Source organism: Anolis sagrei, chromosome 6 (genome assembly GCF_037176765.1).
Source record: "Anolis sagrei isolate rAnoSag1 chromosome 6, rAnoSag1.mat, whole genome shotgun sequence".
NCBI classification, from domain to species: domain Eukaryota; kingdom Metazoa; phylum Chordata; class Lepidosauria; order Squamata; family Dactyloidae; genus Anolis; species Anolis sagrei.
In genome coordinates, this window is record NC_090026.1 from 134034061 (window position 1) to 134059353 (window position 25293).

General features: G+C 52.9%; 1 protein-coding gene across 3 annotated transcripts in view; it reads left to right on the forward strand.

The window, feature by feature from the left end:
* The first annotated feature begins 7528 nt into the window (after positions 1-7528).
* SMARCD3 (SWI/SNF related, matrix associated, actin dependent regulator of chromatin, subfamily d, member 3) overlaps positions 7529-25293 on the forward strand; it is a 40737-nt gene continuing 22972 nt past the window's right edge. Inside the window, exon 1 of one of the 3 annotated variants that reach the window (XM_067470467.1) lies at positions 7529-7551. Coding sequence is in view for 2 of the 3 variants with exons in the window: in XM_060782815.2 (XP_060638798.2) it covers positions 22605-22682 (78 nt within the window). In the remaining variant the exon portion in view is untranslated. Of the gene's footprint in view, positions 7552-22544; positions 22683-25293 lie in introns of those variants that run through there. The other 2 variants (XM_060782815.2, XM_060782816.2) reach the window with 2 other exon arrangements.

Below are 25293 nucleotides of genomic sequence, written 5' to 3' on the forward strand. Positions count from 1 at the left end.
AGAACATGGAGGGCCAAAGTTTGCCCATGCCTGTTTCTCATCGTTAGCTTCCTCACAGAGTTTCCAGGATTCCTGGGCCAGGGCCTCCTGCTTGACCCCACCTGCCTATACTGGGGGTGGGGGTGTGGTGGCATTCCTGGCCTCATCCTCCCCACTTCCCACCAGATATCCACTTTCCCTTTTGGTCCGGTTGGAGAAAGGAGTTCTGGGAGGCTGGATGCCCACCTCTGTGTTTCTTGATGGCAGAAGAGAATTGGGTTGGGTGGGCCTGTGTTGAGATTAACTTCACAATTCAGCAGCAGATCAGTTGCACAACTTCAGCGCTTTCCAGTAGCTTCTTCCTGCACAGTATTTTCAGTCTTCTGCTCCCACAGCCTGCAGTCACCTCTGGAACTCTTTTACAGACACTTGAGCACATGCCCGGCCATGGTCAGTTTTACCATTGTCCTTCCCCCAGTCTAGATGACATTACAGACTTACCACACAGTTATATCTTGTCTTAGCAGACAGGTTCTTTTAATTACATATAGCCTTCGACGAACAACATCACAACACAAGGAGAGATATACACTGTACATGACTTCCTTATATACAATTCTATACAGTTACACATAGCAATCTCTGATTGGTTCCCAACCCATTGACTTAACTCAGACCCAGTATTACATCATTCACAATCACCTGGACTAGGCCAGAACACATTCCCCAAATGAAGTTCGATATACAGTCAATGCATAGAATCATAGAATCAAAGAGTTGGAAAAGACCTCCTGGGCCATCCAGTCCAACCCCATTCTGCCAAGAAGCAGGAATATTGTATTCAAAGCACCCCTGACAGATGGCCAGCCAGCCTCTGTTTAAAAGCCTCCAAAGAAGGAGCCTCCACCACACTCCCTCCGGGGCAGAGAGTTCCACTGCTGAACGGCTCTCACAGTCAGGAAGTTCTTCCTCATGTTCAGATGGAATCTCCTCTCTTGTAGTTTGAAGCCATTGTTCCCTTGCGTCCTAGTCTCCAGGGAAGCAGAAAGGAAGCTTGCTCCCTCCTCCTCCCTGTGGCTTCCTCTCACATATGTATACATGCCCCTCATCATATCTCCTCTCAGCCTTCTCTTCTTCAGGCTAAACATACCCAGCTCCTTAAGCCGCTCCTCATAGGGCTTGTTCTCCAGACCCTTGATTATTTTAGCATGACTCAGCATTTCCAATAGAAGCCCATTAGCAGTGCATGACTCAGCTATATTACATTACAATACATTGTAAAACCTGACACCCTGCCAATGGGGGGGGGGGGGTGGGCTGGGAAGGGGGACAGTCTCTCCCAGCTCTAGGAGTCTGTGATTCCATCACTGGGAACCTTCTAGTGCAGACCTTTCCAAACTATGTGTCACGAAGTCCTTATGTGTCGGCTGTAGTCCCCCAGTGTGTCCCCTAAGAGTGCTCCCCCTTCTCCCACAAGACAAGACCTGCGTTGCTTGCCCTGCAAGTGCCATGGGAGTGGAAGGAGAGCGAGGAGGAGGAGGAGGAGAAGACCCTCCAAGGGCGCCCAGCCCATCCCCGTTCAGCCAGGCAGGAAGGCACAGTCAGAGCTCTCCCAACAGACAGCCCTCCAACTGGACTCCCAGGCACTCTCTACTTTGTATTGTCAAAGGCTTTCATGGCCAGAATTACAATAATAATAATAATAATAATAACAAAAACAACAACCGAAAACGCAAACAGTAAACAGCAACATCATAATAAAACAAAGCATGTAAATACATAACAATTTAAAGTTACAATAGACACAATCACAATGACAATGGGCGGGCTACATGTAATGATTAAAAGAGAGAGTAATTAAAACTAATTTAATACTCGGGCGAGATAAAAAGAGACAGATTATTTGTGGAGGAGAGCTCATTATAGCGGGGGTGGTGGAACCAAGCTTTCCCAGAAGAGGGGACGACATACTCCAATGACAGAACGTTGAGGCCAAGCAGTAGTGTGGGAGTGTATACCTACTCTCCAAAGGTGTAGCGGAAGAACCGGGTTTTAAGGTCCTTTTTAAAGGTTTCTAGGCTATGAGGCTTTCCTAATTTCTCTAGATTGTTGTAGGTTTTTCAGGCTGTCTGGCCATGTTCTCTCCTGACGTTTCACCTGCATCTGTGGCAGGCACCCTCAGAGGTTGTGAGCTCAGGAGGGAATGCTCCTAGGACAGGGCCAGACAGCCTGGAAAACCTACCACAACCTAGTCTCTCCTTTCTGAGAGACCCTCCAAGGGCCCCCCTTTAGCCAGGCAGGAAGGCAGAGCCACTTCACCCCGGATGGCCACCCGGCCTCTCTTTAAAGACCTCCAGAAAGATTTAATCCCCGCAGAAGGAAGTGGGGTGCTGTTGCTGTTGCCCAAGGGGAGGGCGGAGGGGCTGGGACCACTTGCGGAGCTTGCACCGCGGGTTGATTGGGTGGCTGCCATTCAGAAAAGAAGTCTTGTTATGAACACATAAATATATGTTTATATGTATATGTGATATTAGGTGTTTGATATGGGTCTCTTCTTCCCTTCCCTCCCCCCTTCTCTTCTTTTTTCTTTTTCTCTTTACTCTCTATTTCTTCTAAATCATGTTCACCCACTTTCACTGAATAAGAAACCAGTTATCGCAGTCATGTCCATGACTCTGTATTTTGGAGAAATGTCTGGTGTTGTTTGGTCTGGGTTTCCTTTTTTCTCTTTTTTCCCCGTTTATATGCTACTATTACTTTATATACTTACTTACTTAGGCGATCCCTCATTGTCCAAGTAGGATAATCCTCCATGCTGGGTCCGTAGGCGGCTGTGGAACCCTATTCTTGACCTGCATCTTCTCCCACAGTGAGGGCATTGGTTTCCAGGTGAGAGGAGGTCCCAGTTGGGGTTGGCTTGATGCGCCTTCCTCTTGGCACGTTTCTCTCTTTCGCCCTCCATTCTTGCCTCTTCAGATTCTGCAGCACTGCTGGTCACAGCTGACCTCCAGTTGGAGTACCCAAGGGCCAGGGCTTCCCAGTTCTCAGTGTCTATGCCGGAGTTTTTAAGGTTGGCTTTGAGGCCATCTTTCAATCTCTTTTTCTGCCCACCAACATTCCGTTTTCCCCTCTTGAGTTCGGAGTAGAGCAACTGCTTTGGGAGACGGTGGTCAGGCATCCGGACAACGTGGCTGGCCCAGTGGAGTTGATGGCAGAGGACCATTGCTTCATTGCTGGTGGTCTTTGCTTCTTCCAGCATGCTGACGTTTGTCCGCTTGTTTGATGAAATCCAACCGCAGTGCTGATGAAATCTTTCCAGGAGTTGCATGTGACGTCTGTAGACAGTCCACGTCTCGCAGGCATAGAGCAGGGTTGGGAGGACAATAGCTTTATAGACAAGCCCCTTGGTCTCCCTACGAATGTCCCGGTCCTCAAACACTCTCTGCTTCATTTGCTGCAGTCACAGAGCTCAGGCGGTGTTGTATTTTAGTGTCAAATGTTGACATCTGTAGATAGTCCATGTCTTGCAAGCGTATAGCAGGGTGATGGCTTTATAAACAAGCTCCTGGGTGTCCGTACAGATGTCCCGGCCCTCAAACACTCTCTGCTTCATTCGGAAGAATGCTGCACTCGCAGAGCTCAGGTGGTGTTGAATTTCAGTGCCAATGTTGACTTTGGTGGAGAGGGAGCTGCCAAGGGAGCGGAAAGGGTCCACATATTCTAACGTGACACCATTAAGCTGTAATGTTGTAAGTTGTGTATATGTTCTGGAACAGCTGTTCCAGGAGCTCCAATTTTATTTGCTTTGAATTAAATATTGGTTTGCAATCCCAGGCTTGGGATTTTGCAGCAGGGTGGCTTCCTGTTTTAGTTTGCAATCACAGGGCAAGCCACCTGTCAATTATAGTTAGGATTCCTGGTCCTGCCCCTCTCTGGGTTTTTTGGAGGGACGGGGCCATTTTTCAGCTAGTCTCAAAAAGGAAGTCAATGCAGAGGATGTACACAGACGTCCTCCTGTGCAAAGGCTTCGTCCCTTGAGACTTCCCGGGGGAGTACAGTCTTGAGAGCCTCTGAAGATTCCCAAAGGTTCCGGGGAAACAGCCTTACAGCCCTGAGGAATTCTGGAGGGAATAACAGCTCTAACCATCAAAGCAGCTGAGTGATTACAAGCCTTTTGATAGGTTTGCTCGGTGTTGAGACGTAGTTCAACCCGGTAGTGAATCCACATCAATAAGGTTTAGGTTCACAGCAGCCGGGGAGGAGCTAGAAAGGGAATTTTTCCTTTAAGCAAGGTTTTTGAAGATAGTGCCTGTTCCCTGTGAACAAGATTGCAAGAACCAAGAGACTGTTAAGAAAGCTTTACAATTCCTGTTTGTTCATCAATAAAAGTGACAAATGCAAGATACTCCACTTTGGCAGAAAAAATGAAATGCAAAGATACAGAATGGGGGACAATGCCTGGCTCGAGAGCAGTACGTGTGAAAAAGATCTTGGAGTCCTCGTGGACAACAAGTTAAACATGAGCCAGGAATGTGATGTGGCGGCAAAAAAAGCCAATGGGATGTTGGCCTGCATCAAGAGGAGCCTAGTGTCTAGATCTAAGGAAGTAATGCTACCCCTCTATTCTGCTTTGGTTAGACCACATCTGGAATATTGTGTCCAATTCTGGGCACCACAATTCAAGAGAGATATTGACTCTAAGCTGGAATGTGTCCAGAGGAGGGCGACTAAAATGATCAAGGGTCTGGAGAACAAGCCCTATGAGGAGCGGCTTAGGGAACTAGGCATGTTTAGCCTGAAGAAGAGAAGGTTGAGAGGAGATATGATAGCCATGTATAAATATGTGAGAGGAAGCCACAGGGAGGAGGAGGGAGCAAGCTTGTTTTCTGCTTCCTTGGAGACTAGGACGCAAGGGAACAATGGCTTCAAACTACAAGAGAGGAGATTCCATCTGAACATGAGGAAGAACTTCCTGACTGTGAGAGCCGTTCAGCAGTGGAACTCTCTGCCCCCAGAATGTGGTGGAGGCTCCTTCTTTGGAGGCTTTGAAACAGAGGCTGGATGGCCATCTGTCAGGGGTGATTTGAATGCAATTTTCCTGCTTCTTGGCAGAATGGGGTTGGACTGGATGATGGCCCAGGAGGTCTTTTCCAACTCTATGATTCTATGATTCTATGAAAAGACTGTTATATTTAAGCTCAAGCCTCATAAAGACTGTTTAGTAAGGGAGATTTCTCTAAAGGCTTCTTTTCGGGGGCCCTGGCTTCCCGCTGGATCCAAACCATACATCCTCTCTTAAAGGCACTTCATTTCAGGTCCAGTGGCGACAGAATAATATAACTTCTCTAATTTATGTCAATACTTGTGTACTTGTCTATATCCTAATCATTCACAAATAAAAATGAATTAAAACAGAAAGAAAAGAAGGCGAAGGCTTTCATGGCTGGAATCACTGGGTTGTCGTCATTTTTTTTCGGGCTATATGGCCATGTTTTAGAGGCATTCTTTCCTGACGTTTCGCCTGCATCTATGGCAAGTATCCTCAGAGGTTGTGAGGTCTTGCTACCTCATCGTGTGAAAAAGATCTTGGAGTCCTTGTGGACAACAAGTTAAACATGAGCCAGGAATGTGATGTGGCGGCAAAAAAAGCCAATGGGATTTTGGCCTGCATCAATAGGAGCCTAGTGTCTAGATCTAAGGAAGTCATGCTCCCCATGCTCTATTCTGCTTTGGTTAGACCACACCTGGAATATTGTGTCCAGTTCTGGGCACCACAATTCAAGACAGATATTGACTCTAAGCTGGAATGTGTCCAGAGGAGGGCGACTCAAATGATCGAGGATCTGGAGAACAAGCCCTATGAGGAGCGGCTTAGGGAACTCGGCATGTTAAGCCTGAAGAAGAGAAGGCTGAGAGGAGATATGATAGCCAGGTATAAATATGTGAGAGGAAGCCACAGGGAGGAGGAGGGAGCAAGCTTGTTTTCTGCTTCCCTGGAGACTAGGACGCAAGGGAACAATGGCTTCAAACTACAAGAGAGGAGATTCCATCTGAACATGAGGAAGAACTTCCTGACTGTGAGAGCCGTTCAGCAGTGGAATTCTCTGCCCCGGAGTGTGGTGGAGGCTCCTTCTTTGGAAGCTTTGAAACAGAGGCTGGATGGCCATCTGTCAGGGGTGATTTGAATGCAATATTCCTGCTTCTTGGCAGAAAGGGGTTGGACTGGATGGCTCAGGAGGTCTCTTCCAACTCTTTGATTCTATGATTCTATGATTCTATGAATGCCTCTAGAACCATGATGGCGAACCTATGACACGTGTGTTAGCACTGACACGCGTAGCCATTTTTGATGACAGACAGCCACATGCGGCCGCATACAGAGAAGATGGGGCCGCACCCCAAGAAGGACATTTCATCCTCGGCTCCGACACCGGCATTTTTCTATAATGCTGAGATATATGACATTATAGAAAAAGCAGGTAAGTTAAATAATTAGTTTTTGGTTCATTAAATACAGTTATATATTAGAATAATATATTTTTGTTATTAAACTATAAGTATCATGACATTATGGTTTTTTCTCGAAGTGACACCCCACCTGAGTGATGTTCGGTTTTTTGGAGAGTATTGACACACCAAGCTCAAAAGGTTGCCCATCGTTGCTCTAGAACATGGCCATATGCCCCGGAAAAACCTACAACAACCCAAAGAAAGGAAGCTTTGTATTGTCGAAGGCTTTCATGGCCGGAATCACTCAGTTCTTGTGGGCTTTTTTGGGCTATATGGCCATAGTGTAGAGGCATTCTCTCCTGACGTTTCGCCTGCATCTATGGCAAGCTTCCTCAGAGGTGAGGATGCTTGCCATAGAAGCTTTGTTGACAATGGAGTTGGCGATGGATGGATGGAGGGAAGGAGGGAAGGAGGGAAGGAGGGAGGGGTGTGGGGGTGGCCCTTGACTGGGGGGCTCCCCCCTGCCCTTCCAATCCCTCCCGCAGGGGGCGCCTGGTCCCGACCCCGCCCTGCCCTGGTCCTCGGGCGGCATCCCTTCAGTGGCGGCCGCCCCCCTCTCCCCCCTCCCTCCCTCCCCCCCTCCCTCCCTGTATCTCCCCAGCAACGGGGAACTGGGCATATTATACGGTTCCCATGGAAACCCGACGGGCGGCCGCATCAGCAGCAGAAGCAGAAGAAGCATCGGCAGCAGGCAGCTCGGGGCGGTGAGCGGGCGAGACGGGGAAGGAAGCAAGGAAGCAAGGAAGCAAGGAGGAAGCAAGGAGGAAGCAAGGAGGAAGGAGGAAGGAAGCGGGGCGGCGGCGGCGCTCCTTTGTCTCCTCCTCCTCCCCCTCCTCTTCCTCCTGGGCTGGGACCCCGGCGGAGGCGCCTCTCCCTCCCTCTCTCGGGGCTTCTTCTTCTTCTCTCCTTCCCTCCCTCCCGGAGGCCCTTCCCGGCTCCACATCCCTGCGTGACGCATCCCGCGAGGCGCCCGAGACTCGCCGCAGAGGGCCCGGCCGCCCAGCGAGGAGAAGCCGGCGGGCGAGGAGGAAGGCGGAGGAAGGCGGCGGCGGCGGACGAAGGGTAAGCCATCGAGGGGCCGGGCTGCTCTGCCGGGGGGGGGGGGGGGGAGATTGGTCCTCGGGGCCGGGGGGGGGGAAGCGAAGGGGCGGGGGCGCCGCCTCCTCCTTGTCCTCCTCCTCCTCTTCCTCCGCCAGGTTTCGGGGGTCGGGGGTCCCTTTGTGTCGCGCACTCTGGGGCAGCGGGTTAGCGGGGTAGTGGGGGGTGGGATCTGAATTGGCAGGCTGGGCCCCCTCTTCGTGACTCCCCGAAATGGCCCCGCCTTCACCTGGGAGGGAGAGAGGGAGACAGGCAGCAGGTGCCCCCCACCCACCCACCTGCAGGGTCCCCACGGACCCCCCCCCCCTTATTTACATTAAACATTGAACATGGTGTCACCTGGGAGGGAGGGAGACTGAGGGAGAAAGGCAGCAGGTGCCCCCCACCCACCCACTTGTAGGGTCCCCACAACCCTACCCCCCTTTATTTACATTAAACATTGAACCTGGTGCCCCCTCTCAATGCAGACCACATTGCCCCCCCCCCTCCTTTCAGGCTCAAGAGCAAGGCCATAGCCAAAAAATTCGGTGGGTGGGGGGGATGAATTTTTTTTTTTTTAGCGACTCATGCAGAATAGTTCCATAACACAAAATAGTTTAAATCATAGACTCAAAGGGTTGGAAGAGACCTCCTGGGCCATCATCCAGTCCAACCCCATTCTGCCAAGAAGTAGGAATGTTGCATTCAAATCACCCCTGACAGATGGCCATCCAGCCTCTGCTTAAAAGCTTCCAAAGAAGGAGCCTCCACCACACTCCCTCCGGGGCAGAGAGTAAATGGTACGCTTCATTCAATATTTTGTATAGACTTAATTAAATCAATACAAAATATACAAACATCAAATCATCCGGGCAACGTCCTTGCAGACGGCCAATTCTCTTACACCAGAAGCGACTTGCAGTTACTCAAGTCACTCCTGACACGACAAAAAAAATTAAATCAATGTTCTGCTCTCCTTCATTGTGGGGGGGGGGGGGGGCTCTCTTCAACTCCCCCCATGGCTTACGGTTTGCCTGCTTGTTGTGAGTGGGCCAACCTGGTTGCTTCCACTCTCTCAGCTCTTGCTCCAAGTCACGACACTGTCAATCAAGGGTCAAGATTGGGTTGAGAGAGTGCTTCCCGTTCTGGAGGGACGTGTTTAATTTTTGCTTCTCAAACTTAGCAGCAGTGGGATTGGGTTCACCAGTGAAAATTCATGACTCAACCTGAGAATTTGGGGGGGGGTGGACCCCTACCCCCCAACACCTTTCGGGTTCCAGAGCGCCCCTTTTGGGACCCCTGGGTCATCTATTTCAGAGACCGGAAAGGGTCACACACCCACTCTCCATTTCTACACAAAGGAAATGTTTTGAGGGGTCAAAAGGGGAGACCTGGGCCAGGAGGAAGGGAGGGAGGGGCCTCTGGGGACCCCCTCCCCTCCCTCTTCCTGCAGAGATGCTGCCATGGCTCGCTTTGGCCACCAGGAGGTGCACTTCCCCAACCACAGCAGAGGAGTCGTGCACCTGGGCCAGGTATGGGCAAAATTGGGCCTTCCCTCCCTCTTCCCTCCAGGTATTTTGGGCTCCCACTCCCACCATTCCTCATGCTGCACTCCAGAACAGGAAATGGCCCCTCCGACTATAAACACACCACATGTTGAGTGAAGGAACAATCCTTTTTATTTATTTATTTATTTATTTATTTATCGTGTCATCAGCAACCATTGTATTACAATTCTAACAGAGCAAAACAAACACAGAGATTAAAAAAGAAAAGGAAAAGAAAAAGAAAAAAAAGAAAGAAAAAAACCCACACAGATTTTGCAAATTTGGTATTTGGTTAAATGTCCTTTGACCAGTATCTGGCCACTTGGAGTGCCTCTGGGGTTGCCGCAAGAAGGTCCTCCATCGTGCATGTGGCAGGGCTCAGGTTGCATTGCAGCAGGTGGTCAGTGGTTTGTTCTTCTCCGCACTCGCATGCCGAGGATTCCACCCTGTAGCCCCATTTCTTAAGATTGGCTCTGCATCTCGTGGTGCCAGAGCACAGTCTGTTCAGCGCCTTCCAAGTCGCCCAGTCTTCTGAGTGCCCAGGGGGGAGTCTCTCATCTGGTATCACCCATGAATTGAGGTGCTGGGTTTGGGCCTGCCACTTTTGGACTCTCGCTTGCTGGGGTGTTCCAGCGAGTGTCTCTGTAGATCTAAGAAAACTATGTCTTGATTTAAGTCGTTGACGTGCTGGCTGATACCCAAACAGGGGATGAGCTGGAGATGTCTCTGCCTTGATCCTTTCACTATTGGCTGCTACTTCCTGGCGGATGTCAGGTGGTGCAATACCGGCTAAGCAGTGTCATTTCTCCAGTGGTGTGGGTCGCAGACACCCTGTGATAATGCGGCATGTCTCATGAAGAGCCACATCCACTGTTTTAGTGTGGTGAGATGTGTTCCACACTGGGCATGCATACTCAGCAGCAGAGTAGCATAGCGCAAGGGCAGATGTCTTCACTGTGTCTGGTTGTGATCCCCAGGTTGTGCAGAAGCAACCCAGAAGCAACCAGAGACGACCTGAAGCATCCTTTTTATTAAAGCTTAACCAAAAAAAAAAAAAAAAAAGCCAGTAGAAATAAATGCTTGTAAAGACAGATAAGATTCCAAAAAGCAATAAGGCATTTAAAGGCAGGAAGACGACACAGCATCCAAATGTAGCATTCAAAAGCAATGTTCAAAAAGCATAAAATAATATTCCAAGGTACTGATAATCCAGACAGGAATCATCCAAGAAGCAAGAACAAACCAGACGCTGCTAGTCAAGTTGAAAGGCTAGAAAAAACCATGAAGATGAGATCACTTGAACAGGAATTCCATGAGGCTTGTGCTAAGTTTCCAAATGATGCCTGATCTGACAAGATTCTCTAAAGGCAAACCTTAAATCCCAAGAACTGGTTTCATTTTTCCCCAGTCGTTGACCTTAACTGACGAATTCTTTCGGATCTACATAAACATTGGGCCTCTTGTCGATTCTGGCTCATCTCCAGCCACCGACTCTGTTTATCTGACTCCTCATGAACTTTCCCAGGTGTCACACTGTTTTCCAAACTAGAATCTGGAGAGCTCACAGGCGGAGGGAGTAAACCTTCCTCCCAAGGCCTGACAGAAGCATTCTCATGAGAATCTGCCCTTTGCACTGAAGCCCCTCTGTCAGTGTCTGTATGAAACTCATTGACCAAAGTGTCTCCGTCTTGCACCTCAGAGTCAGTCCCAGCATCCCCCACATGAGAAGCAACAGGGGACTGACTTCCCTCCTCATTACCCACAACAGACACAGAAACATCAGGAGACTGAAACACGTTCACAGGTTCAAGCACAGGCTGAGTCCCAACACCTCACAGCCTCAAGCCCTTTCCTTTCCCCCCTAGAATCATGAAGTCATAGAGGTGGAAGAAACCCCAGGGGCCATCTAGTCCGACCCCTTCCTGCCATGCAGGAAAAGCACAATCAAAACACCCCTAACAGATGGCCATCCAGCTTCTTAAAAGCCTCCAAGGAAGGACTTTCAACAAGACTGTGAGAGTTGAGAGTTCCACCTTTGAATAGCTCTTACAGTCCGAAAGTTCTTTCTAAGGATCAGGTGGGATCTCCTTTGCCGTCATTTGCTGACGTTTGAACCCATGGCTCTGAGTCCTAGTCCACAGGGCAGCAGAAAACAAGACTACTTCATCTTCCTTGTGACACAGAATCCTCGAGTTGGAAGAGACCTGGTGGGCCATCATCCAGTCCAACCCCATTCTGCCAAGAAGCAGGAAAATCACCTTCAAAGCCCCCCCCCTCCCGACAGATAGCCACCCAGCCTCTGCTTCAAAGCCTCCAAAGAAGGAGCCTCCACCACACTCCAGGGCAGAGAGTTCCACTGCTGAACGGCTCTCACAGTCAGGAAGTTCTTCCTAATATTCAGGTGGTATCTCCTTTCTTGTCGTTTGAAGCCATTGTTCCCTTGTGTCCTAGTCTCCAGGGAAGCAGAAAACAAGCTTGCTCCCTCCTCCCTAGGACTTCCCCTCACATACTTATCCATGGCCCTCCTCATGTCTCCTCTCAGCCTTCTCTTCTTCAGGATGAACATGCCCAGCTCTTGAAGCCGCTCCTCATAGGGCTTCTTCTCCAGACTCTTGATCATTGGAGTCACTCTTCTCTGGGTTGAACAGGATGGCCCAGGGGGTCTCTCCCAACTCTTCCCAAGGTGCTTATTGCCCGTGGCATAGGGAAAGGCACTGGTCAAGTGGCATATATACTGGCCTCTTTTGGGGAGGTTCAAACTCCAGGAAAGGAGATTCCACCTGAACATGAGGAAGAACTTCCTGACTGTGTGTGAGAGAGCTGTTCAGCAGTGGAACTCTCTGCCCCGGGATATGGTGGAGGCTCCTTCTATGGAGGCTTTGAAACAGAGGCTGGATGGCCATCTGTTGGGGGTGCTTTGAATGCAATTTTCCTGCTTCTTGGCAGAATGGGGTTGGACTGGATGATGGTCCACCAGGTCTCTTCCAGCTCTAGTATTGTAAGTAATTGATAAAAATGTTGAGTGGCCCTTCTTTGTGGCCCCCACGGGCCCCTTCCCTCCAGGAAGGAGGAGAAGGATCCAATGGGCAGAAACACCCTTTTGCTTCGGCCAGACAGCCCATGCTGGACCCCCCTCCCAGGAGCATCTCCTGGCCCACAGTTCACCATCTCGCCTGCAAGAATGTCACGGGAGATCTCACCAAAAACTTTTCTGAAGCCAACACATTATTATATCTTCAGCATTCCCTTGATCTACAAAACTTACCATTCTGTCAAAACAAAGTGGCACGACTCACTTGGCATGATTTGTTTTGGAGGAACCAGGTTGATTTTAGTGGTCTTGACAGACAGATGTACTGTAGGTATTTGGTGCTCTGCTCTGGAACTTTTCCTGGGATCCACGTCAAGCTGAATGGCCAGTCGTTGCTCAGGTCCTCTCTTTGGCAGTTCCAAGGGTTCTCCTTTCCACCCTTGGACAGGCACTGGTGGGCACACATGCCTTCCTGCTCTCCCCACGGGTTCTTGCTCAGGGAGGAACACCCCAGCGTGTGGCCATTCAGAAGGGGTGCTGCTGCTCAAAGCCTGCTCCACCAAGCCCCTTCCAAGCCACAGTGCCCCCCCACCCATGCCCATGCCCATGCCCATGCCCCTCCTTCTCCTCTTCAGTGTTCCCCCTCCTCTTGGGCAAAGAGTGGGTCAGGTCTGGCTGCGCAACTGCAGGAAAGGGGCTCTTGCTTGCCTTCTAGTTTCCACCACCAGTAAGAGCAGTCGCACCATAACATGACACACTCTGAGATGGAGAGAGAATCATAGAATCATAGAATCATAGAATCAAAGAGTTGGAAGAGACCTCCTGGGCCATCCAGTCCACCCCCATTCTGCCAAGAAGCAGGAATATTGCATTCAAATCACCCCTGACAGTTGCCCATCCAGCCTCTGTTTAAAAGCTTCCAAGGAAGGAGCCTCCACCACACTCCGGGGCAGAGAGTTCCACTGCTGAACGGCTCTCACAGTCAGGAAGTTCTTCCTCATGTTCAGATGGAATCTCCTCTCTTGTAGTTGGAAGCCATAGTTCCCTTGCGTCCTAGTCTCCAGGAAAGCAGAAAGGAAGCTTGCTCCCTCCTCCTCCTCCCTGTGGCTTCCTCTCACATATTTATACATGGCTCTCATCATGTCTCCTCTCAGCCTTCTCTTCTTCAGACTAAACTTGCCCAGCTCCTTAAGCCGCTCCTCATAGGGCTTGTTCTCCAGACCCTTGATCATTTTAGTCGCCCTCCTCTGGACACATTCCAGCTTAGAGTCAACATCTCTCTTGAATTGTGGTGCCCAGAATTGGACACAATATTCCAGATGTGGTCTAACCAAAGCAGAATAGAGGGGTAGCAGGACTTCCTTAGATCTAGACACTAGGCTCCTATTGATGCAGGCCAATGGAAGAAATGGAAGGCATGCCTGTCAGAGCAAGAGGGCATTCCCTGCACGGGAAGTGCCAACTCAGGGGGTGCCCACCTGGCCCCACCTATTTATTTATGTATCGTGTCAGAAGCAAATTGAGAGTACAGTTATAATATATAAGAAACCCACTAAGTTTAAAAACTTGGCATTCTACTAAGAAGCTGGCCACTTGGGGTGCCTCCGGTGTTGCTGTGAGAAGGTCCTCCATGGTGCATGGGGCAGGGCTCAGGCTGCATTGTAGTTGGTGGTCTGTGGTTGGCTGTTGTCCACACTTACATGTTGTGGACTCCACTTTGTGGCCCCATTTCTGAAAGCTGGCTCTGCATCTCTTCCAAGTCACCCAGTCCTGTGTATGCCCAGGGGGAAGTCTCTCATCGGGTCTCAGCCACGGTTCCAGGTTTTAGCCTGCCACTTTTGGACTCTCGCTTGCTGAGGTGTTCCTACGAGTATCTCTGTAGATTGTAGGAAGGATTTAGGGCATTGGCTTGCTGGCTGATATCTGACTAAAGGATGGGCCAGAGATGTCACTGCCTTGGTCCTTTCACACTTGGTTGCTACTTCCCGGCGGATGTCAGGTGGTGCAATACTGGCAAAACAGTAGGGCGCAGACAACCTGTGATAATGCGGCATGTCTCATTCAGAGCCACATCCACTGTTTTAGCGTGGTGAGATGTGTTCCACCCTGGGCATGCATACTCAGCAGCGGAGTAGCATAGCACAAGGGCAGATGTCTTCACTGTGTCTGGTTGTGATCCCCAGGTTGTGCCAGTCAGCTTTCATACGATATTGTTTCTAGCACCCACGTTTTGCTTGATGTTCAGGCAGTGCTTCTTTTTAAGTCACAGAATGGTCCAGAGTGACTCCCAGGTATTTGGGTGTGCTGCAATGCTCCAGTGAGGTTCCTTCCCAGGTAATCCTCAGAGCTCTGTTTGTCTGTTCTTAAGGTGAAAAGCACATGTCTGTGTTTTAGATTAATTAAGAATCAGCTGGTTTTCCCTGTAATAGGCAGTAAGAGCACCTAGAGCTTCGGAGAGCTTCTGTTCAACTATCTCAAAGCTCCCTGCTTGAGTGGTGATGGCAGGATCATCAGCATAGATGAAACTCTGTCCCTTCTGGCAGAGCTTGATAATTTGTGTAAATTTATTTATTTGTCGTGTCAGGGCAACCAGTCAATAACAGAACAAAGCAAACAAACAGACAAAATACACAATTTGTGAGTTTGGTAGTTGATTAAATGTCTTTTGACCAGTAGCTGGCCCCTTGGAGTGCCTCTGGTGTTGCTGCAAGAAGGTCCTCCCTTGTGCATGTGGCTGGACTCAGGGTGCATTGCAGCAGGTGGTCAGTGGTGTAAATGTTAAACATTGATGGAGCAAGATAGTTTTCCCTGTAATAGGCAATTAGACCACCTAAAGCTTTGAAGAGCTTCTGTTCAACCATTTCAAAGCTCCCTGCTTGAGTGGTGATGGCAGGATCATCAGCATAGATGAAACTCTCTGTTCCTTCTGGCCGTGGCTGGTCATTTGAGTAAATGTTAAACATTGATGGAGCAAGCATGCTCCCCTGAGGCAGGCCGTTCTTCTGTTTTTGCCCCACTTGGGGCAAGGGATTTGGGTCTTTTGGCCTTGGGTCACAACAACGTTATCCTGGCTGCGTCTGGGGGGCCACACGAACCCTACAGCGCCCAGAATGGGGAGGTGCCAGCATTTGGCTCCCAGGGTCCAGCCTGACTCCAGGCAGAGATCACATGAATGACCTGGTGCAGAGAAAGGCAGGTCCCACTTGGGCCTCTGAGCAGAGAGCAGAAGGTGAGCAGGGGGCGTTTTTGGAGTGGGGAGGGTCTCATTCTTGACTTCCCAACTGTTTTTAAAGGCTTGTGTTTGTATTTGGCCAGCTGTTCTTGACAGAGGATGTGGGGAGCTCTCCCTGCAGCAAGTGCAAATTGGTGGCCCCCCTGAGAGAGGAGACCCAGCAGTGTGAGGCTGAGCATCTCCTGGCAGTTACAAACATCGGACTTACAAATGACTCTTAGTTAAGAACGGGGGCGAGGCAACAGGAAGTGAGAGGAATCTGCCCCTCGGAAGGAAGGGGAATTCACTCCTGGTATTTATATTTATTTATTGACAGTATTTATATAGAATCATAGAATCCAGGAGTTGGAAGAGACCTCCTGGGCCATCCTCCAGTCCAACCCCATTCTGCCAAGAAGCAGGAATATTGCATTCAAATCACCCCTGACAGATGGCCATCCAGCCTCTGCTTAAAAGCTTCCAAAGAAGGAGCCTCCACCACACTCCAGAGCAGAGAGTTCCACTGCTGAACAGCTCTCACAGTCAGGAAGTTCTTCCTAATGTTCAGATGGAATCTCCTCTCTTGTAGTTTGAAGCCATTGTTCCCTTGCGTCCTAGTCTCCAGGGAAGCAGAAAACAAGCTTGCTCCCTCCTCCTCCCTGTGGCTTCCTCTCACATACTTATCATATCTCCTCTCAGCCTTCTCTTCTTCAGGCTAAACATGCTCAGCTCCTTAAGCCAGTCCTCATAGGGCTTGTTCTCCAGACCCTTGATCTGCTCCGTCCTTCCTGTGGCTTCCTCTCACATATTTATACATGGCTGTCATGTCTCCTCTCAGCCTTCTCTTCTTCAGGCTAAACATGCCCAGATCCTTAAGCCGCTCCTCATAGGTCTTGTTCTCCAGAACCTTGATCATTTTAGTCGCCCTCCTTCCGCCCTTCTCACTCCGTAGGGGACTCAGGGTAGATTACAATGTACATATACATGGCAAACATTCAATGCCAGAGGCACACAACACATATAGACAGACACACAGAGGCTATTTAACGTTCCAGCTTCTGGCCACCAGGGGAGCTGTCGCTTCCTCATTCTTTACATACTTGCATACTTTCTGGAGATTTTTTATGGCCTTGTAAATAAGTTAATTTAGCCTCCCCACAAAGTGGTACCTAATTTTCCTACTTGATAGATGCAACTGTCTTTTGGGTTACAAAGGTTGGCAACAAGCTACACAATTTTGGTTGGGAGCTCACTCCGACCCAGGCTGGCTTCGAACTCATGATCTTTCGGTCAGTAGTGATCTTAATGTGGCTGACTCCCAGCCAGCTGCGCCACAGTCCCGGTGCAACTCCTGGAAGAGTTGTTGTCATGGGGGAAAGGATCTCCACTGAAGAAGCCCCATCTCCAATCCACAACAAGCCAGATTTTCCAAAACCCAATGAGGTGAAACGCGAACGGGAGCACAAACAGCAAAGGAAATGCCACAGGATTGTTGTCCCTTCCCTCTGCTATCCAAAACGTAAATGAGTTACACTTAAAAATGTACCTGTTCAGACTTACGTACAAATTCAACTTAAGAACAAACCCACAGCACCTTGGGGACCGCCTGAGATTTCCTTGATCCGAGCTGAGTGTCCTGGACGAGGAACGCATGGGGGACGTCTCTGAGGAGGAAGTCCCGTCCCAAACCCAGGAGAGCAACACTTGGAGGAAAGTGGCCCATGGATGGAGATGGGCCAGGAATCATTCTGAGTTTGGAGCTCTAGAATCAAACTGAACCTCCCTCCAGCACCAGGGATGGTGCAGAAGAGCAAGAGACACGCCAGTGCTCACCTCTGGGAACATGGAGGAGACCCTGGAAGAGCCAGCCCTGGAAGAGCCCATCCTGCCAAGGCTCTGAGGAGGCCGGGCCTCTCTTGCTCTTCTGCACCATCCCTGGTGTTGGAGGGAGGTTCAGGTTGATTCTGGAGCTCCAAACTCAGAATGATTCCTGGCCCATCTCCATCCATGGGCCACTTTCCTCCAAGAGTTGCCCTCCTATGTTTGGGACGGGACTTCCTCCTCAGAGACGTCCCCTGTGCGCTCCTCACGGCCGAGGGTCTGACCGGATGGATGGCTCCAGGGGAGTGCTGTCTCTGTGATGGAACAGAGAGATGGAGGAGGCGCACCAAGCCCACAGACCAAAAACCCTTCCTTCTGGTCCCTGTGGGAAGCAATGGCACTGCAAGGCATCTCCCTCAGGAGGTCACCTAGGTGATCTATGGGCAAGAAGCCCAAGGGCCGTGGTGCCCAGGGCCTCATTCTGGCTCTCCTTCCCGTTCAAGGAGAAGGGAGAAATGGACTGGATGTGGTAGGAGCAACTATCTTCTCCTGAGGAGTCCATGATGGAAAGGAGTTTCTTGAAAGTTCCTTGTGAATTGGTGGCACAATTTCAAACATCTCCAACAAGGAGGGAAAATAGGAAATGTTTACAGGAACCAGGACCCTGGAAATAGCCCCCACCCCATATGTAGAGAGAAAGCCAGAAAGGCCAAAGCGCAGAATGAATTCAGAGGAGGTTTTGGGGAGCAAAAGAAAGAAGGAGGAGGAAAGAGCGGGGCCACGGCCTGAACAAGAGGGTGGAAGGAAGGCCGGTGGGACAGACAAAAGGCCAAGTTGCTCCACAGGTTCTTTACCTTTTGGGAGAAGTCTGAGAGCAACGGTGCTCCACTTGGGGATGAGGGAGTCAATGAAGCAATGGGGGAAATGCAGCACAGAACAGGTAAAGGCAGGACAAGGATACCTGGCTAATCTCAATGAAACCTCTATCTCCAGGTGAGGTTGAACGCCATCCAAGAATATGGAAAGAACAGGCAGGAGTCATTTCAGGACTAGTGACCATCACCTTTGGGCATTCCCACAGGCTGGAGGAGGGCAGATGTGGCCCCCTCTTCAAAAGGGGCCCCCAAACAAGAACCGCCTAGTCAGCCTGGCATCAAGACCTACCAGGAAAGACTCTAGAACTATCTCTAAGCATTGCAAAGGGATGCCATGCGGACATTAGCACAGATTTCTCAAAAACAAGTCATGCTGGATGAATATCCTTTCTATATATATATATATATATATATAGAGAGAGAGAGAGAGAGAGAGAGAGAGAATGAATGAGTTGCTAGCTTGGTAGGCAAAGGGACTTACTGTGTCTTTCCACCTCTGCAGGGGAGGTGGGCCCACTAAAATGGTCTGCCCCAGGAGACTTATGGATCCAAATGGATTCCTGACGGCTTTTGGGGATTTTCCTGCCTCTTTGGTAAGTGACCCTATCAAGGCTCTAGTCTCTCTCTGGGACAGGGAGATGACCAGGGCAATAGACCCGATCGCTCCAAAATGCCCCCTCACCAATAACCAAGCTAAACCAGCTCCTTGGTTCACTGAGAAGCTGGCAGCGATGGAGTGAAAGAAGAGGAGGCTAGAGTGTGTGTGGCGGCGGAAGCATAGCAGATCAGCTCGAGCACGCCTGGGTTCCTTTTTAAGGACCTATGACGCGGCAGTAAAGGCTGCACAGAAAACATCTATCGTGGCCAATATTGCATCTGCTAAGAACCGTCCAGCTGAGCTGTTTTGAGTTGTCAGAGGACTATTAAATCCGCCTCAGAGTTTGATCCCCGACAACAAACATTTCTTGTGACCAATACTGTGTCCGCTAAGAACCATCCAGTGGAATTGTTCCAAGTTGTCAGAGAACTATTAAATCCACCTCAGAGCGAGATCCCTGACAACTTGGCAGATCGCTGTGAAGCATTTGCTCAGTTCTTTGCAGACAAAGTCACTCTGATCCATTCTGACTTCGATGCCACTTTAACGGCAGTCTCTGAAGATGTGACACGAGCACCTGCTTGTCCGGTTTTGATGGATTCTTTTCAATTGGTTCAGCTTGAGGACCTGGACAAGATCCTTGGAGTAGCGAAGCCTACCACATGCATCTGGGACCCCTGCCCATCCTGGCTGACAGAAGAGGCCAGAGGGGGTTTGGCAGAGTGGGTCAAGGTGGTGATTAATGCCTCCTTACAAGAGGGCAAGATTCTAGCCAGCATAAAAAAACAGGCTGTTATTAAACCACTGTTGAAAAAGCCATCACTGGACCCCACTCAATCGTCAACTTTCGGCCAGTTTCCAATCTTTCCTACTTGGGCAAAGTCATGGAACGTGTGGTGGCCTCGCTACTCCAGGGGTTCTTGGTAGGCACTTATTATCTAGATCCGGCACAGTCTGGCTTTAGGCCGGGACATGGGACTGAGACAGCCTTGGTCACTTTAGTAGATGATCTACGCCAGGAGCTCGACAGGGGGAGTGTGTCCCTGTTGGTTCTGCTGGACCTCTCAGCGGCCTTCGATACCATCGACCATGGTATCCTTTTGGGACGCCTCGTGGGAATGGGACTTGGAGGTACTACTCTGCAGTGGCTTCGGTCCTTCCTGGAGGGTCGGTCCCAGAAGGTGTTATTGGGTGACACCTGTTGGACTCCACAACTGTTGTCTTGTGGAGTCCCTCAGGGTTCAGTACTGTCCCCGATGTTCACCTACGTGAAGCCGCTGGGGGAGGTCATCCGGAGTTTCAGAGTAAGGTGTTATCTGTACGCAGATGACGTCCAACTCTGTCACTCCTTCCCACCTGTTACTATGAAGGCTGTCCAGACCTTGAACCGGTGGTTGGCCGCTGTGACGGTCTGGATGAGGGCTAACAAACTGAAAGTGAATCAAGGCAAGACAGAGGTCCTCCTGGTCAGTCGTAAGGCCATTGAACAGGGCATAGGGTTACAGCCTGTGCTAGGTGGGGTTACACCTGGTCAGTTTCGACTGACCAGGTTTGCAGCTTGGGAGTCCTCCTGGATTCATTGCTGAGCCTGGAACCCCAGGTCTCCGTGGTGGCCAGGAGAGCTTTGGCACAACTAAGACTTGTGCACCAGCTGCACCCATACCAACGTCCTCTGGGCAACGTCCTTGCAGGCAGCCAATTCTGTCACACCAGAAGCAACTTGCAGTTTCTCAAGTGGCTCCTGACAGAGAAAAGAAAAACCCGGCTGTTGGTCAAAGGGATCTCCTGAGAATCCTCCGTGGGGAAGGGGTCCAGTCCAGAAGGGGTCTGAGGAGAGCCCAAGCTGAGTGGGAGCCCCGAGTGTGACTCGGCGGCTGCCAAAGGAGCCCGAGCCCTTCTCCTGGGGTGCCCCCCCCCCCCCGTCCCCCGACTTCTCTCCTGCTTGGCTCCCTCCGGTCTCTCGCCTGGTCCCGCTCTGGGCAGCAACATCCTGGGAGACGGGCAGGGTGGAGGAGGTCCGGAGGGGGGGGGCCAAGAGGGACCACGCCGCCCCCCCTTCGGCCCCACCGACCCCGCTCTTCCCTTCGGGGCCGGGCCCGTCCTGCGGGGAAGGGGCTTCAGGCTTGGCTTCCGGCTTGGCTGCGGGACCCCCCCCCCCGTCTTGGAGCCCTATGCTGGGGGGGGGGGAGGCGGGAGGGGTATGTGAAGGTTCTTCCCTCCCTTCTCGTGGGAGGCGGCGCGTGTCCCGGAGCCTCCGTTTCCAAACACGGGAGAGCGGAAGCCCCTCCTCCGTCCCTCCCTCCCCCCTCCGTCCCTCCCGCCGTCCGCTTGACTGACCTTCACGGGAGAGACAAGAGAAGTCTCTGCGCATGCGCCCTCCCCTCCTTCCCTCCCTCAGAGGAGGTAGCTATTCGGGAGGGGGGCAAGGGGGTGGAGTCGGGCGAGGAGACAACCCCCCCCCGCGCCAAGGGGGCCGCGGAGGAGGGGTCTTTTCCCCAGGAGGGGGCCTTTCCCTCCTCCCCTCCCCTCCCCTCCCTGCTTCCTTCCCGCGCGAAGTCTCTCCGCAGCCCCCGCCCTCCAAAGGGGCGTACGCCCCTCCCTCTTTCCCTCCCTCCCTCCTTCTCGAGCCTCCCTTGGGTACCACGCCCCTCCCGTTACCTGGCAACGCCGCCTCTGTTGCCAGGGAGACCAGCGCCGGAGATGCCGGTCACCGCGGCGCCGGGAAGGACGGCAAGTGCGCCCCCCCCTCGTTGCGGCGGGAAGGGAAAGGGGGGGGGTAATCGGATCCCATGCCTTTCCTCTCGGGGTGGGGGGGAAGAGTCGGGTCTGGCTCCTCTGGAGGGAGGGAGAGAGGGAGGGGGCGTCGAGGGGTGGGGGCGGGGCTCTCGGGGGGGGGCTGACCCGGGAGAGGAGGCCGGAAGCGGCGGAGGAAGGGAGAGAGGGAGGGAGGGAGGGAGGGCGCGGCGTCCGAGGGGGGGGGGGGGGGAGAGAGAGAGAGAGAAGGGGAGGGGCGGGGAGGAGCCTTTGTGCGGCCGGGAGGGGAAGAGGCCCCTTCCTTCCTTCCTTCCTCCCTTCCTTCTTTCCTCCCCTCCTCTTCCCTCCCTCCCCCCCTTCCCGGTCCGGCTCGGGGTCTGAACTCGGGGGGTGTCCTCCCGAGGGTCCGCTCCTCCCCCTCCCCTTCCCTCCCTCTCCCCCTTTTCCCTTCCCCTCCCCCCCTCTCTCTCTCTGTGTGTCTGTCGGCGCCTGCTTCCTTCTTTCCTCCCCTCCCTCCCTTCCCGGTCCGGGGTCTGAGCGTGGGGGGGGGGGTGTCCTCCCGAGGGTCCGCCCCTCCCTCCCCTCCCTCTCCCCCTTTCCCTCCCCCTCCCCTCCTCTCTCTCTCTTTCTGTGTCTGTCGGCGCCTGCTTCCTTCTTTCCTCCCCTCCCTCCCTCCCTCCCTCCCCCCCTTCCCGGTCCGGGGTCTGAGCGTGGGGGGGGGGGTGTCCTCCCGAGGGTCCGCTCCTCCCCCTCCCCTCCCTCCCCCCTTCCCCTCCTCTCTCTCTCTCTCTCTCTCTCTGTCTTGGGCGGAGGAATTTGGGCCGCAGCTGGTGCCTCTGCTCCGCCGCCTGGGGCCGTCCCTCGCGGCGCCCCGTGCGGACCCCTCCCCTCTTTCCCTCCTTCCCTCCTCCCGCCCTCCCCCTCCTCCCCTCCGCCCTCCCCCTGGGCCTCTCTCTCTCTCTCTCTCGACCGGCGGAAGGCAGGAAGGCGGGAGAGGCCGGAGGAAGAAGGAGAAGGAGGCCGGGGCGGCGGCGGCGGGGAAGGGAAGGGAAGGGGAGGGGAGGCAAGGCGGGCGGAGAAAGCAGGCCCCTCCCTCTCTCCCTCCTTCCTTCCCTCCCGCCTTCCCTCGCCCCCCCCCCCCTATTCCCTGGTCGCCGCTCTCTCTCTCTCCTCTCCCGCCCCTCCTCGCCCAGCCGGACCCATGGCCGCGGAGGAAGTGACCGGCGGGGCGCGGAAGGCCACCAAGAGCAAACTTTTCGAGTTCCTGGTCCATGGGGTGGTGAGTGAGGGGGGGAGGGGGACAGGAGGGAGGGAAGGAGGGAGGGGAGAGGCTGGCCCGCCCCGCCCCCCCCCCCCCACACGTGCCTTGCCCCGAACAGGTGCCCCGCCGAGGGGGGTCGCCCCGTCCCCCTCCCCGCCTGGGAGATGCCTTTGCGGGGAGGAGGGGGGGGGCTTCAGATTCCTCTGGATCTTCGAGAGGGGGGGGGGGGCTTGGCCTCCTGGATAGAGCAGGGCAAAGTGTGTGAGGAGGGGGCTTCTCGGCAGCCGGCCCAGGAGGACCCTCGGAAACTTTTGCCTGGAGTCTGTTCACTGGGAAGAGGAAATGCCCGGCGCCCCCCCCCCCCCTCAGGTCTCCGCAGGTGCCCCTCCCTCCCTCCGTCCCAGAGCAGCTGCGGGGGCTTTTCTGGGCAGCTGTTTCTTTGGGATGCAGCCCAAGCCTGGGGGGTACAGCTGAGGGGTGGGGGCGTGGGAGTGTGTGTCTGTGGGGAACACAAGAGAAGCCAAGCTCAGTTTTGGGGATATGCAAGGGGGAGTCATGAGGACTCCAGGGGGGTACAGCTGAGGGGGGTAGGAGTGTGTGTCTGTGGGGAATCCAAGCTCAGTTTTGGGGACAGGCGGGGGGGGGGGGGTCATGAAGACCCCAGCCCCGCCCCCTTCTGTCAGGGAGAAGGCTCCTTCCACCCAACCCCCCCCCCCCTAGGGTTGCCCTCTTCTGGACCCCCCTCCTCCTCCTCCCACAGGTGAGGTCCAGTGAAGTAGCAAAGGGTCAGCCAGGCCCTTCAGGGGGCAGCAGGGCCAGTCCAGGAGGAGGTGGAGGAAGGGGGGGGGTCGGCAACTCCCAAAGAAGGGGCCCCTTCTCTCCTTTTGCTGTCCATGTGTCACTCAAGAGGGGGCTCCTTTGCTTGCAGGGTGGGGTGGGGGGCCATGGAGGGTACGGTCCAGCCTCCTTCAAGAGTTTGGCCAGAGCTGCAAGTCCCCCCAAAACATCTTCTGTGAAAAGATGGAAGTGTCCCTCTAAAATATGAATCTGGAGCAGAAGTGGAGGCTCCTCCTATGGAGGCTTTGAAACAGAGGCTGGGTGGCCATCTCTCGGGAGTGCTTTGAACGTGATTGTCCTGCTTCTTGGCAGAAGGGGGTTGGACTGGATGATGGCCCACCAGGTCTCTTCCAACTATGATTCTTGGGGCGGAAGCCCACTGGAGGCAGCGGCCAAGAAGGGCCACTTCTGCCAAGACTAGAGCAAGCAGGGCTTGGTCAACAGGTGACCTGGCAGTGTCCAGAGAGGTGGACGGTGGGCAGCCAAGGCCAGGTAGAGCACTGGAGACCTTCTGAATCGTGGGCCTGAGCTGCAGGCAGAAGGGATCTTGGTGTGCAAGGGGCTCTGCTGGGGGCATCTCTCTCTCACTGGGGCAGGCCCCACAGGTTCAGCCCCAGGGAGAGCTTAGAGAAGCATCAAATGGGGTGGGTGGGTGATGCAGCCCCTTCAAAACTGGGCCAGGAGGCACTGAGGCCAGAGAGGGCTGGAAGGACCCCTGAAGACCTGACGGGGCAGGTGGTGCCCCCTCCCTGCCTCTCAGAAGCAGCCCCATTGCAGAGAAGGAGGGGGGGGCAAAGAAGAGTGGGGCACAATGCCAGTGGGGACGGTCCAACTTTGACCACCTGCCTCTCTGGGGCTGTCCAGAGATCCCTGTTGAGACCTATTGTGGCCCCTGGGTCCCTCTCTCCTGGCTCCTCCTCTCTGGGGCCACACCAGTCGCCCCTCCTCAATGTGGAACCCTCCCTAGTCTGAGAGTGGAGGGGGGCATTATTTGGGGAGGGGAGGGGAGGCTCACCCGAGGTCCTCTTCCTTCTCTGGATCTCCTTTGGGGCCAAAGTGCTTGTGTCCAGTTTGGGCCAAGTGGCTCCTCTTTCTCTTTTGAGGGGAGGGAAATGGAGGCAAAATAGGAGCTCAGGTGACCCCCCCTCCCCCCCACACACACTCAAACACAATCTGCACCCCACTGAAGGCTCCTCTGTGGGGGCTGGGGCCATTCTGGGCCCCTCTTTCCCCTGTTGAGTGGTCCTTTTCAGGAAAAGTTCAACTTCCTTCTTTGGGGAGGGGGGAAATGCAGGTAGTCCCCAAGTTACAAACATTTCTGAGGGTTTGTTCTTAAGTTGAATTTGCTTGTCAGTCAGAACGGGGACATTTTAAAGTGTAATTCCAGTCACACATACACAAACACATATATATTATAGGAGCCCTCAGTGGTGCAGTGAGTTAGACCGCTGAGCTGCTGAACTTGCTGATCAAAAGGTTGGCAATTAGAATCCAGGGAGCAGGGGAAGCTTCCACTGTTAGCCCCAGCTTCTGCCAACCTAGCAGTGTGAAAACATGCAGATGTGAGTAGACCAATAGGTACCGCTCCTTCTGGCAGGAAGTAAACAGCTCCCCATGCAATCATGCCAGTGGCCACTTGACCTTGGAGGCGTCTGCGGACAATGCCGGCTCTTCTGCTTAGAAATGGAGATGAGTACCAGAGTCCCAGAGTTGGACACGTCAAGAGGAAACCTTTATCTAGATAGATAGTAAGCCTGGTCAATCCATGGTTCTAAATGGTTCTAAAGTACTT